Consider the following 13,730-nt stretch of genomic DNA (forward strand, 5'->3'; position numbering starts at 1 on the left):
GGGTCCCTTTTCCTTTAAGGAAAAGAGGAGGGACATGGGTGGCACTGTGGTCTAAACCACAGAGCCTAGGGCTTGCCGATCAGAAGGTCGGCAGTTCGAATCCCCATGATGGGGTGAGCTCCCATTGTTCGGTCCCAGCTCCTGCCCACCTAACAGTTCGAAAGCACGTCAAAGTGCAAGTAGATAAATAGGTACCGCTCCGGTGGGAAGGTAAACGGCGTTTCCGTGCGCTGTTCTGGTTCGCCAGAAGCGGCTTAGTCATGCTGGCCACATGACCCAGAAGCTGTCTGCGGACAAAAGCCGGCTCCCTCAGCCTATAGAGCGAGATGAGCACCACAACCCCAGAGTCGTCCACGACAGGACCTAACGGTCAGGGGTGCCTTTACCTTTACCTTTAAGGAAAAGAGGGACATTCTGGGATCACATCAGGAACCTGATATGAATCAAATTTACAGCATGAATTAAATGAGGTTTCTGTAAATCTGGGACCGTCCATGGAAAACAGGGACACTTGGAAGGTCTGGAACTAACTCCAAATGTTAGTACTGGGAAGGAAAGAGAGTAGTATCTGTCTTCACATCAGCATAATTTCATATGGCCTAGAAACTTATGCAAAACCATGTCCTTAGCACTGACTTTTCATCCACTTGATGATGACTCACAAGCTTTTTTTTTTTGCCAAGGCTTTGCTTTGGCACATTTAATCTTTCCTGGTGAAATGTCTGTGGCTTCCATGTGTGAAAGAAAGAAAGCTTCTTTCTGACTGCCACAGCCACTGAAAACCAGGAGCTAATTAGAATTCCAAGTATGTGGATTAATTAACGGGATCAAAATTAATAGGCAGCGCTCGGCCTTTTACTCAGAAAGGCCTTGTACCGCAGTTGAGTGGAGCCGGTTGACTTTGTAAGGGCTTGTTCTACAGGGCAGAGCGATGTTTTAATTGCACGTTATGACTGAAACGATTGCATATTAACACTGGGGCAAATGGAGACACCCCAGGGATGAGCTTCATGGGTTGCATCCAGTACATGTAGCCTGCAAAGGGCCCGGTGGGACCAGGCTTACTTAGCTGCTATTATTAATTCCTTTTAAGGAGGCAAAACTAATTAGGTTTAATAAAAACAATTTCAACGAACATGCAGGGGGGTTTTCTTTTATTTTTAAACATTTAGTCATGCTATTACACCAGCCCCCAAACCCCCAAGAATTTTTGCGGCTGTTTCCCATTCCGATCACAGTTTTCACTGCACAAATTGCTTCGGAATACTTGGCTCATTTCTGCTTGCAAAGCGTTTTGGCGAGTCAAATCATACCCAGCGATTAGGGTGTCTGGAGCTGCTGGGCTCTGTGGACAGCTGCCTCATGTGGCAAGTCCCTGAACTGCAGGTGGAACTTTCTCAGGACCTTCAAGAACTGGATTGACTCCACTCACCTAGGCTGGCCATGGATTGGCTGAGATTTGGGTCCGTTGGCTAAGGAGCCATTGGAACATAGACATTGTGTTCCCACTGTTCCTTTGGGGAGATAAAAAGTTGGGTTAAGCCAGAATTGGTGGCTGAATAGCAGAGACAGAGGAACAGAGGTTTTATGGGCAGGAGGGCATTTTCCTTTTGCAGAGAATCCCAGGGGCCAGATTGCGAGAGCTTTAGGCCCCTGAGCCTAAGGTTCCTCACCCCTTTCTAAAAGGATTTCTACTAGGCCATATCCCTCTGAAAACAAGGAAGGCTTCTTGCTCAGAAGTATTGCTTCCTATCTGAATTTAATCAGCTGATATTCACAGACTTGATCAACTAAGATTTATTTAACTAGGCGGCAGCCCTGGTTAAAACAGAACTGGTTGGAGGACTTGCAGGCTTTGTCGTTGGTTTTCTTTATAACATTTGTGTCCTTCCCCTTCAAAAAGCTCTAATTTTATCTACCTGACAGTCCTGAGAGGTAGGTTATGTGGGGGCAAGCAAGAGAGACTTGCCAAAGGGCACACAGTGAGCTCTATGAGTGAGTGAGGATTTGAACCCAGAGCTTGCTCCAAGTCCAAAATAAATCCTGCCTTTAACCAGTTTGCCTAGGTGCGTAGAAGCAGCATTGTAGAATGAGGGCCTCCCCCCAAAATCATTTGTATATATATATATATATTCATATCCCATTAATCACATTGCACTTGGTAAACAGCTGACTTGGAATAACTCATATCAGGAATTGTGGTAATATTGTTCCTTGGGGTGTGGAGGAACTTCTCACTTTGCTGGGAAGGCTGGACCTGTTAAGTCCCCTGGGTGTATTTGCTCTCTCCCATTAGAACTACGATCCTGACAAAAAAAACGTCGGTGACTCATCCCTGAGCCGGGACAACAATGCCAACATGAAGGATAAGAAAACAGACAGTTCGAGTGAATCTTCTCCGGAAGGGCCATGTAAGGATATGATGCACTGCAGTGGGAAGAGGGCAGGCAGAAGGCCGTTTGGCACTTGAACATGTGACTTTGTAGGGTTGGAGAAGAGATTTCAGTTAGTTCGCTGCAATTCCCCAAGTGCTTTGACCACCAGCCCTTCTTACCAGGGAACTCTGGGAATTGTAGCTCGATGAGAGAAATATGAGTCTCCTAGCAACTCCCCCATGACTTCTCCCAAAGAATCCTGGGAGTTGTAGTTCATTAAGGGGGCTGAGGGTTGTTAAGTGACCCCCCCTTATCTCTCCACAGTTCCTAGAGTGGTTCAACTGCCCATTCTTCTTCCCAGAGAACTTTGGGAATTGGAGCTCTGTGAGGGGATTAGAGGTTTCCTAACAACCAACCAGCGCGGGTGGCGCTATGGTCTAATCCACCGAGCCTAGGGCTGACTGATCAGAAGGTCAGCGGTTTGAATCCCCGCAACGGGGTGAGCTCCCATTGCTCGGTCCCTGCTCCTGCCAACCTAGCAGTTTGAAAGCACGTCAGAGTGCAAGTAGATAAATAGGTGGGAAGGTAAACGGCGTTTCTGTGCACTGCTCTGGTTCGTCAGAAGCGGCTTAGTTATGCTGGCCACATGACCTGGAAGCTGTCTGCGGACAAACGCCGGCTCCCTCGGCCTATAGAGAGAGATGAGCGCCACAACCCCAGAGTCCGTCGCGACTGGACCTAATGGTCAGGGGTCCCTTTACATGCCTATCAGCACCCTTAACAAATGACAACTCCGTGGATTCTTTGGGGAAAGCAATGGGTGTTTAAAGTGGTATGATGATGCTTTAAATGCATAGTGCAGACTGGGTCTCACTGTCCCTGGCAGTGGCTCCCCAAAGTCTCAGTCAAAGAACCCATGAATAGACCTCATGTCTGAAATCCTTTACCTGCAGGTGCCATGGATTAAACATGGAACCTTCCCACACCCTCCATCGCTCACTTGCCTTATTCTTCCTTTGTTTCCAGTAATTCCTTACCACATCATTGTCACCACGGGTGCCGAGCTGGGTTCAGACACCGACAGCCGCGTCTATATCATCATTTCGGGTCCCCGGAAGCTGCAGACGGGCCGGCTGTGGCTTGACCTCCCAGATGGACAGACTGAGTTTGCAGATGCCTCCGTGGAGAAATTCTCCGTCATGGGACTGGATGTTGAAGAAGTCAAAAGTATGGAGGTAACCGTACATGTGAAGAGTGAGGTCTGGGAGTGTTGGTGTTGTGGGCCTTCGATCCAAACTTCTCCCCAAAGAGGGCAGAGCAATTGGAGGCTGTACTTAAACAAGGCATCCCAAGTACATCTCTTCATAGCTGTCAACCGTCCCTTATTTGGCGGGAAAGTCCCTTATCCCAGCACTGTGTCCCGCTGCTGTCCCTTATTGATGATGTCCCTTAAATTTCCCGGGTTTCAAAGGAAGCAGTTCCTCTCCCTCCCTCCCTGCCAGCCAGGAAGGAGGGAGGCTCCAACTGTGTTGCTTGGCTGCGTTGCTCACCCAATAAGGAGTCTACAAACGACTGGGGGATGGAGCTTGCATGCCTTGTGCCGATCAAATTGGCCGCGTTGCCTGGGGACTCGCCTTTGCTCAGCGCTTCCCAGCGGAGAGGTGACGGTGGTTTTCCTTGCTGCATCCCCTTTGCCGGGTTGCTGCGCTGTGGGAACCACCGCTTGAGGCTTCGTTTGGCTGCTGGCTGGGCTTTCTGCCTTTGGTGTGGAGGGGCTCAGAAGTTGAACATACCTGTGCTTGGAAAATCCCTTATTTTGGCTGCTGATCCCTTATTTTCAAATCTGTAAGTTGACAGCTATGCGTCCCTTAGAGTTGGGGGACCTTTGGCCCCCAGTTGTCGCTGAACTGCAGCTCCCATTGGCTCCAGCAAGCATTGCCAATGGCTATGGTTGATGGGAGTTGTAGTTCAGCGTCATCTGGAGGGCCAAAGCTTCCTCCCAGCCTACATATATGAAGCTGCCATAAATTATTTCAGATGATTGGTCCGTCAAGTCCAGTATTGCCTGCTGTAGCTCTCTGCAGTCTCCAGCAGAGATACCAGAGGTTGAACATAGAGCTTTTTCGTGGAGCTGCTGCTCTTCCCATTGGCAGTGTGTGTTTTGTGCTAAAAAGTGCTGCAATGGAGTGTGTGTGCCAGTGAGCCACAAGATGGGGAGATGGTCACTGTCTTAGATGGCTTTCAAAGCAGAGTGAGGTAAACAAATGGAGGGGGAGAAGCCCATTGATGACTATAAGTCATTGTGTCCAATGGGAAACTTCTGACTTCCAGTGAGGCAACATGGTGGGCGCCATGGCAGCGAGCAGCTCCTGAAGCCAGCCAGAACCAACTGCCCTACCAGGCTGGCTCCTGGCTGCTGAGACTGCCACCGCCGCCGCTGCCGCCACTACCGAAAGGGAACCAGGGACGCCTGGTGCATCAACTAGGGAAGCCGCTGAGCCCCCCGACCCAAATTGAGTGGGGTGCGAGATTGCCCGGCCACCAGGCTGACTGTCCAGTGGAGCTCTGGGGCCAGGAAAACCCCAGAGCTAAAGCGAAAAGAAAGGGGAGAGGAGAAAGAGGAGAGAGAAAGAATAAATAATAATAATAATTTATTATTTATTATTTATACCCCGCCCATCTGGCTGGGTTTCCCCAGTCACTCTGGGCGGCTTCCAACAAAATATTAAAATACAGTAATGCATCAAACATTAAAAGCTTCCCTAAACAGGGCTGCCTTCAGATGTCTTCTAAAAGTCTGGTAGTTGTGGTTCTCTTTGACATCTGGTGGGAGGGCGTTCCACAGGGCAGGCACCACCACCGAGAAGGCCCTCTGCCTGGTTCCCTGTAACTTGGCTTCTCTCAATGAGGAAACTGCCAGAAGGCCCTCGGCGCTGGACCTCAGTGTCCAGGCAGAACGATGGGAGTGGTATACTGGACCAGGTATACTGGGCCAAGGCCGTTTAGGGCTTTAAAGGTCAACACCAACACTTTGAATTGTGCTCAGAAACGTACTGGGAGCCAATGTAGGTCTTTCAAGACCGGTGTTATGTGGTCTCGGCGGCCGCTCCCAGTCACCAGTCTAGCTGCCGCCTTCTGGATTAATTGTAGTTTCCGGGTCACCTTCAAAGGTAGCCCCACGTAGAGTGCATTGCAGTAGTCCAAGTGGGAGATAACCAGAGCATGCACCACTCTGGCGAGACAGCCTGTGGGCAGGTAGGGAGAAAAAAAGAAAGGAGCCCCAACATTGCCGCTGCTGAGGAGAGAAGTAGGAGAGCACCGGGAGGGCAAGGACACATGGCCGAGCCCAGGTCCGACCCGAGCCTACGTCCCCAGCAGCTAGCGCTCCATAACTCCCACCCCCCTCTTCAATGGGAAACTTCCATTGTCAGATGCAGGATATCTCCCAGCACTACTATCTGGCAGGTGAAACTGCTGGGGAAGGGTGCTGTTTCCTTTGGCTGGTATCCAGCTAAGTTGGTATTCAGCAAACCCACGACTAAGCAGAATGTTCTGCTTCGGGTCTTCCCTAAGACAGCTGTTTATTCACTGTGGAAAGCAGGGTGCTTGTTCTATATGGAGCTTGTTCTGAGCTATGAAGACTCTTCTTACTGCATGTGTGAGCGTGTGCCCGTGTTTGTGCATAGGACTGGTTGGTGTTGCACAACAAATCTGCTCCTCCAAAAGGCTGAACTGTTTGCAATAAGGAAAGTGATGGGGAAGTGAACTATAAAGTGTGGGATAACACTTGCCTTGACACAAAATCACCTAACCTCCCCACAAACAAATCAAAATGCATGGTCATTAAATTTGTTGTTTAGTCGTTTAGTCGTGTCCGACTCTTCGTGACCCCATGGACCAGAGCATGCCAGGCACTGGTCATTAAATAGCCAACATCATCTAATCTCCCTGCAAACAAATCCAGATGAATGCTAAATAAATAGGTCACCTAGCACGGCCCAAGCAGGTATAGCAACTTTTGGGGGGGGAGGGGGTTGGTATCCAGCGTAATACTCAAAGTAGACCCATTGAAGTTACCTGGGAGTAAGGCTCCCTGAATTCAACAGGATTTACTTATGAGTAGACATGGTTAGGACTGCATTGCAACTTTGGTCCATAATTTCAGTGGGCTTACTCTGAGTAAAACCTAGTTGGCATGTCCCCCAAATTTGCATTGATACGTATAAATTTCATTTGCAAATTTCATGCAGCTCTGTATCCAGTTTTGCCTTCCTTTTTGGTGATTCTGTTCCTCTTTTTAGTGACCCGTAAGTAACTCCCTTACCTGCGCAGGTGGGAAGATGTCTTAGTTTGATGGCTTACAAATGGTGCATGCCTAACCAAATCCTATTCTTTTCCCTTCAGCACACATCATCTGAATATGATTCCTGCAAAATATCCCAATGCAAAAATCACTTACATTTGGTGTGCATCTGTTTGGGTGGTGCACGGCTTGGGGCGGTTCTCAGCTGTGCAACCCCCCACCACTTCCAATCTATAAATGCTGTAAAAAGAGAGAGAGAGAGAGAGAGAGAGAGAGAGAGAGAGAGAGAGAGAATGATGACTTGACAAAGTGTTGCTCTCTATCAGAGATCGGATTCATGAATGGCCTGCAGCGAAGAGAACTTCTTGTATAATTTCCTAGCTCGACATGGAAATTGTTTTCACAGCTTGCCAGACCTTGGGAGACCTCTCATAGGAGAGCATTAATCATGGCTCATAAGCAATGTGCACCAATCAGAGATCCCAGCGCAGGAACCCTTATGCAACAAAGGGTTTGAGAGGCACAATTTGCATAGACAATCACTCCACTCAGCTTTATCCCCACCCCCCGCAAAATAAACCTTTGCTTTTTCCTGACGGCCATCTGCAGGCAGCCTTGTTGCTCTTGCATGCTATGCCTTCTGCTTCCTGCCCCCCCCCCAATTAAAATTATTGATTTTTTTTTTAAAGCTAAAAGCAGGTATTTTAAAATATTCCAAATGGTTTAAAGCGACAGTAGCTAAAAAAGGAATAAAACACACAAACCTTCTGCAGATCTAGATAGACTTACCTGAGCAAAAATGTGTTAAGTTGTGGGTGAACATATCAGACGACACAGCGATTCTTCAAACAGCTCTTCTTTATTCCGATGCCAGAACAGAACTGAACTGAAGGCCTCAGTCAGCCTGCTTATATACAGCTCCAGTACCTTGTTACTGTAACAACTTTCTAAAACTATCCAAACACTGAATGTCACTTTCGATCCTTCATTTGCATAACTATCTACAGTACCCCCCTGCTGGCCCAGGGTGAGAACTTCAGTACATAACATTAAGGACATGCCAAAAACAGACAGTGAAGGCACTTGTCCAAAGTCAATAGGCAGGGAGGAAATGACTGGCAGAATCCGAGACCTGGGAGAAGAGCTAGTGGAAGAGGACTGGAAGAAATTTAAAGACTATTTGCAAAAGCATTGCAAATTGTATGAATGTTAGAATGATGCGGGATATAAAGATAATATGGTATTAGTGATATAGTTGAAAGGTGTATGTAAAAATGGTTTACAGAACAAAGGTGAAGTAGAATAATATTATGTCAAACTTAAACAACATGAAAAAAAGGGGAAATTGGAGGCATAATAGTTGAAATGTATAATATGAATTAAGATTTGAAAGAAGGTGAGGCATTGCTGAATAAGATTCTGTAAAAGGGAACACAGAAAAGGGAGATGCGAGGGAGTCTGGAAAGAGGATTATGAGAACAATATCTAAGAAACTGGCTTTTTCTTTTTTATGTCTTTTTTATGTCTTTTTTCTTTTGCCTTTTATGATGGGTTTTTTACTGTGTTTTTCTGTTGTTTGAATGGTGTTTTTTCTTTTTTCTTATTCTGTTTCATGAAGTTTGTTTTATTGTTTGAAACTTTAATAAATATCTTTTTTTTAAAAAACACAAAGTCAATAGGCAGGGAGTTCCAAAGTTTAGGTGCCGCTGCGCGAAAATGCAGAGCAAGTCTTATTGCACCTGTAACAGTGCCAGTTCCACAGATCAAAGCACTCTAGTGGGCATGTATGGGGTAAGGCAATTCAGCAGGCAGTGACATAGCATGGGGGGCACGGGATGGTTGCCCCGGGCACAAAATTGTTAGGGGTGCAATATTTCAACACCCGGTACTGCCATAATACAGCTTTGTGCTTCCATTGTTGGGCTCCGTTAAAAATGGCTTCTCCATGTGAACTAGGAAGTGACCACTCCAGACTACGGCATGACTCTTCTTTTTGTATCTCTGTGCCTGCAATCCCTGGGTGACACGGACACTGTTAAGCAGTTGAATGTGCATGCATACTCCGTCCGTTTCCCTCCCTTCCCGGTGTGGCCCTGGGCCCTGGCAACCCATGCTACACCACTGCCATCAAGTAACCTCTTCTCACGGTTGCCAACCAGAGAAGCCTGCCAGCAGTGCCTGGGTGTGTAGCTACATTCTCCCCACTTGTGATTCCCAACCTCCGTCAACAGGGGTCTCTAAGACATCTGGAGTGAGCAAAACCTGGGAGACACCAGCTATGCATTCCAATCTGGACACCATGGTACAGTGTCCAGACTGGACAGCATTCTGTTGGTTTTTTTTAATGATATTTATTAAGTTTTCAAAGGAAAAAAATTACATAAATAAAAAGAGTAGAAGAAAGACAAAAATAGGAAAAAAAATACAAAATACAGAAAAAAGATAAAAAACATTTAAAAAGAAAACACATCAATCTTTCCATATCATATATTCATAACCTTGCTTCCCTGACCTCCTCACACCTCCCTTTTTTGTATTCCAATTCAGTTAGTTAATTCAGCAATTTCTTTCCCTCTTTATTTTTATCTTAATCCTTTAACTTAATATAATATAACTTTGAGTTCTCACCTGTTAATAATCCATTTTTCATACACCTTTATAACATTGCTGCTAAAACCACTTAACTTCATTCTGACATCATTCTAACATTCATTAATTTTGCAATATTTCTGTAAATAGTCTTTAAATTTCTTCCAATCTTCTTCCTCCGACTCTTCTCCCTGGTCTCGGATTCTGCCAGTCATTTCCACCAATTCCATGTAGTCAGACTGGACAGCATTCTGCTCACACAGGGTCTGATCCCCTCAGTGGAATCAACAAACATAGGTAACATTAAAATCACAGATCACGCCCCAGTAGAAGTCACCGTTAAAATAGGAGCGGGAACACAAACCACCCCATCATGGTCCATCAGTCCCATCCTAAGTACAAACAAACAAATCAGAGAGAGTCTCACAAAAACTCTCCAGAACTACTTCAAGGAAAATGATGTAGACACTATAATAACCCCCCTCTTATGGGACGCAATGAAAGCTGTCACCAGAGGAGCTTGCATAAAAGAGAAAGCATTCCTTTAAAAACGAAGCTTCTCAAAAATTAGCCAAATAGAACAAGACATCACTGCCCTCTCATCACGCTACAAACAAACAGGATCCAAAAAACTCCTTCAACTTATAGAACAAAAAAGGAGAGAACTAGACTCCCTAGAAATCAACAAAACAATGATCAGCATTCTATATTCTAAACAACGTTTCTATGAATATGGAGGGGAAAAACTCCAGGCTATTAGCAAATAGATGTAGGGAAAAAGCACTCAAAACAAGAACACACTGCATCACCAAAAAAGATGGCAACAGAACAGTGCAGGTACAACAGAGGCATTGTGGATAGTAGCCACCGAGTATTGCAACACTACCCACCTGTCTCTTATGCTTGCAAAGATCTGCTTTAAAGTATTGGGGCAATAGCTGCTGAAAAAGCTTGGAAAACAAAGAGTCAGCTGAACAAAGTGGCTTCCATTAGTGGCAAGAGGTTTCTTTATCTTCTACATTAGTTCCTTGCTTGCCCATCAACTAGAATAAATTATACCTTCCCCCAGGACACGGGGGGTCTAAATCACTGAGCCTCTTGGGCTTGCTGATCAGAAGGTCAGCAGTTCAAATATGCATGACAGGGTGAGCTCCCATTGTTCTGTCCCAGCTTCGGCCAACCTAGCAGTTTGAAAGCATGCCAGTGCAAGTAGATAAATGGGTACCACTGCGGCGGGAAGGTAAATGGTGTTTCCGTGCGCTCTGGTTTCCATCACGATGTTCCGTTGCTCCAGAAGCAGTTTAGTCATGCCGGCTACATGACCTGGAAAGCTGTCTGTGGACAATCGCCGGCTCCCTTGGCCTGAAAGCGAGATGAGCACGACAACCCCATAGTCACCTTTGACTGGACTTAACCGTCCAGGGGTCCACCTTCCCTCAGCTGCAACAAAACATGTCTCTCCCATATGAGTCTCTACAGCCACAGCAGGTGCTGTGACTCTCCGATGGGTTGACTTCACCCCCAAAGGCACATTCTTCCCTTGTCTCCCAAAACAGACTGATGCCAACACCAAATCGATATTGTGTGCAAATTTGTCTATTTGGATTGTGCCTCATTTGCCACCAAATTCTTTGTAATGTCTATACCAATAAGGCCTTTATTAGATTATCCTGACTCTTCAGCTTTTCTTGTTCTCCTCCACCACCACCTCCACCTCCTTGAGGCTTTGCGTCTTCTCTCATTTTGCTCCATCTGGCCAGAATGGTCTTTTGGCTAATCCAATCCAGCTTCCCCTTTGACAAATCCATCATGTCTCATTATTGCAACCTTGCAGCATCTCTGCCAGCTGGGATTTGCCAGACCTCCCTGAATGCCCGGGGCAGGGAGCTAGACAGGGTCACTTTCTGCTTGCGAGAGCCTAGAAATGAGCTATGAAAGGTAGGCCAGAGTACAAGAATGAAAAATGGACAGAAACTGCCCATTCATAAATTTGAGTAGGAAATGGAAGATTCTACCTGTAAGAGGAGTGGAATGTCCCTACACAGTGAGGGGGAAAACTGGGGCCCTCTACTTGTTATAGGACTCTACCTCCTGGAAAAGCAAAAAATTGACCTTTTCCTGTTAGGCAAAGATCATAAGATGACCCGGATGGTCGCCAGATTCTGTGTACAGATCTGTAGGTGCAGACCATCTCCCAAACCAAACTACCCAAATTCTGTTCCATGGGTGACTCTGGGTCATCTCTCCGCAGTAGCTTATCTTAAAGTATTAAGTGTCTACACGCTTATCACATTTATAAATTTTAAATTTATTGTTGTACATTGTTTTAAATGTTTGTTTTCCTTCTGGGATTGTACCCCCAAGTGTGTTTTATAAGCTGCTCTCCGACCGTAATAAATTATCTATCTATAGGACTCTAACTCCCATCAGCCCAAGCCAGCATGGTCAATGGACTCAGGGAGAATGGGAGTTGTAGTCCATAGAATCATAGAATTGTAGAGTTGGAAGGGACCCCAGGGTCATCTAGTCCAACCCTCCGCAATTCAGGAATCCTAACTAAAGCATCCATGACAGATGGCCATCTAACCTCTGCTTAACAACCTCCAGTGAAGAAGCATCCACAACCTCTCATGGGAGTCCAATTCTACTGTCGAACAGTTCTTACTGCCATAAAGTTCTTCCTGATGTTATGATGGGATCTACTTTCTTGTAACTTGAAGCCATTGGTTCAAATCCTACCCGCCAGAGCAGGAGAAAACAAGCTCACTCCATCTTCCATGAGACAGCCCTTGAGATATTGAAGATGGCTATCATATCTGCTCTTTTTGTTGTTTAGTCGTGTCCGACTCTTCGTGACCCCATGGACCAGAGCACGCCAGGCACTCCTGTCTTCCACTGCCTCCTGCAGTTTGGTCAAACTCATGCTGGTAGCTTCGAGAACACTGTCCAACCATCTCGTCCTCTGTCGTCCCCTTCTCCTTGTGCCCTCCATCTTTCCCAGCATCAGGGTCTTTTCCAGGGAGTCTTCTCTTCTCATGAGGTGGCCAGAGTATTGGAGCCTCAGCTTCAGGATCTATCCTTCCAGTGAGCACTCAGGGCTGATTTCCTTCAGAATGGATAGGTTTGATCTTCTTGCAGTCCATGGGACTCTCAAGAGTCTCTTCCAGCACCATAATTCAAAAGCATCAATTCTTTGGCGATCAGCCTTCTTTATGGTCCAGCTCTCACTTCCACACATCACTACTGGGAAAACCATAGCTTTAACTATGCGGACCTTTGTTGGCAACGTTATGTCTCTGCTCTTAGACTCCTCTTTTCCAGGAGGACATGCTACCCAACTCCCTCAACTGCTCCTCATAATGCTTGGTTTCCAGACCCTTGATCATATTGGTAACTTTCTGACAGTAAGAGCTGTTCAACAGTGGAAGGTCTCCCTTGGGAGATGGTGGACTCTCCTTCCTTGGAGGAGAGGTTGGATGGCCATCTGTCATCGATACTTTAGTTGAGATTCCTGAATTGCAGAGGGTTGTACTAGATGATCTTTGGGGGGTTACCTTCCAACTCTATGATTCTGTGACTTTCAGAGACTGAGCAAAAGCTAGCTGGAGAGGTAGCAATGATGGGTACCAAAGCCATTTTCATTATTCCTATCCCATGTCAGGAATCTGCTATGGAAGGACAAAATCTGTCAGTTTTGATTTCTCATTTTTCCAACCTTTTCGCATAAGATTGCATTTTTAAGTTCTCATGAGAATTCACCGGCATTTTAGTTTGCCTTTTTCTTAATTTATAGGCAGTATTGCCTAATATAAACTGTTTAACAAAAAAGCACCCTTATGGTGCATTTTTTTGGGGGGCTTTTCCCACTAACCCATGTGTTTTATGTATCTCTTCCCCTAATATATGCATTTCTTTTGCACAAATTGCTTGGTTTGGGAAATGCACTGCGAAATCTGGAGAAGTCCTTTCAAAGAACAGCCACAGTTTGGGTCCGTGCATGATTTTGGGAGCAGCGAATTAGGTACATGCCTGTTAGGAATGCAAACTGAACTGCATTCCTCCCCCACTGTGAGCACCTGCCAGTCTCCCTGTCAATGGCTCAGTTTCCAAGGTGATTAGATGTAATTTTCTGCAGCTATGCAGCCTTTAGCCGGGTGGTAATGCCCCTAAATGGGAGGGATGGCTGAAACAGTTAGATAAAGTTATCAGTTGTTTCGTGTAAATTTGTGTGTGTAGTGGGAGGAGATATACAAGTGATCGGCTGTTTCAGATGGAATGACTTATCGCATGGAGGGTGGACTGGGAACTAATTTCCCCACTTGAAGCAGAGAAGCCAAAAGGGTTTGGACGCCTCTGCTAATAAGGAACAACTTTTGCTTTGAACAAGACGAACTGTCAGGCTTTCCAGTGTTTTCATGAGCAGATTGTTCATTAGGGCTGATTGACTGGGAGAGGCTCCCTTG

At 46.1% G+C, this 13,730-nt stretch overlaps 1 protein-coding gene across 1 annotated transcript in view; it reads left to right on the forward strand.

The window, feature by feature from the left end:
• LOXHD1 (lipoxygenase homology PLAT domains 1) overlaps positions 1-13,730 on the forward strand; it is a 184,802-nt gene that overhangs the window by 138,708 nt on the left and 32,364 nt on the right. Inside the window, exons 31-32 of the mRNA XM_028749019.2 lie at positions 2,297-2,411; positions 3,402-3,610. Coding sequence (XP_028604852.2) covers positions 2,297-2,411; positions 3,402-3,610 — 324 coding nt within the window. The remainder of the gene's footprint in view (positions 1-2,296; positions 2,412-3,401; positions 3,611-13,730) is intronic.

Source organism: Podarcis muralis, chromosome 11 (assembly GCF_964188315.1).
Source record: "Podarcis muralis chromosome 11, rPodMur119.hap1.1, whole genome shotgun sequence".
Lineage (NCBI taxonomy): Eukaryota > Metazoa > Chordata > Lepidosauria > Squamata > Lacertidae > Podarcis > Podarcis muralis.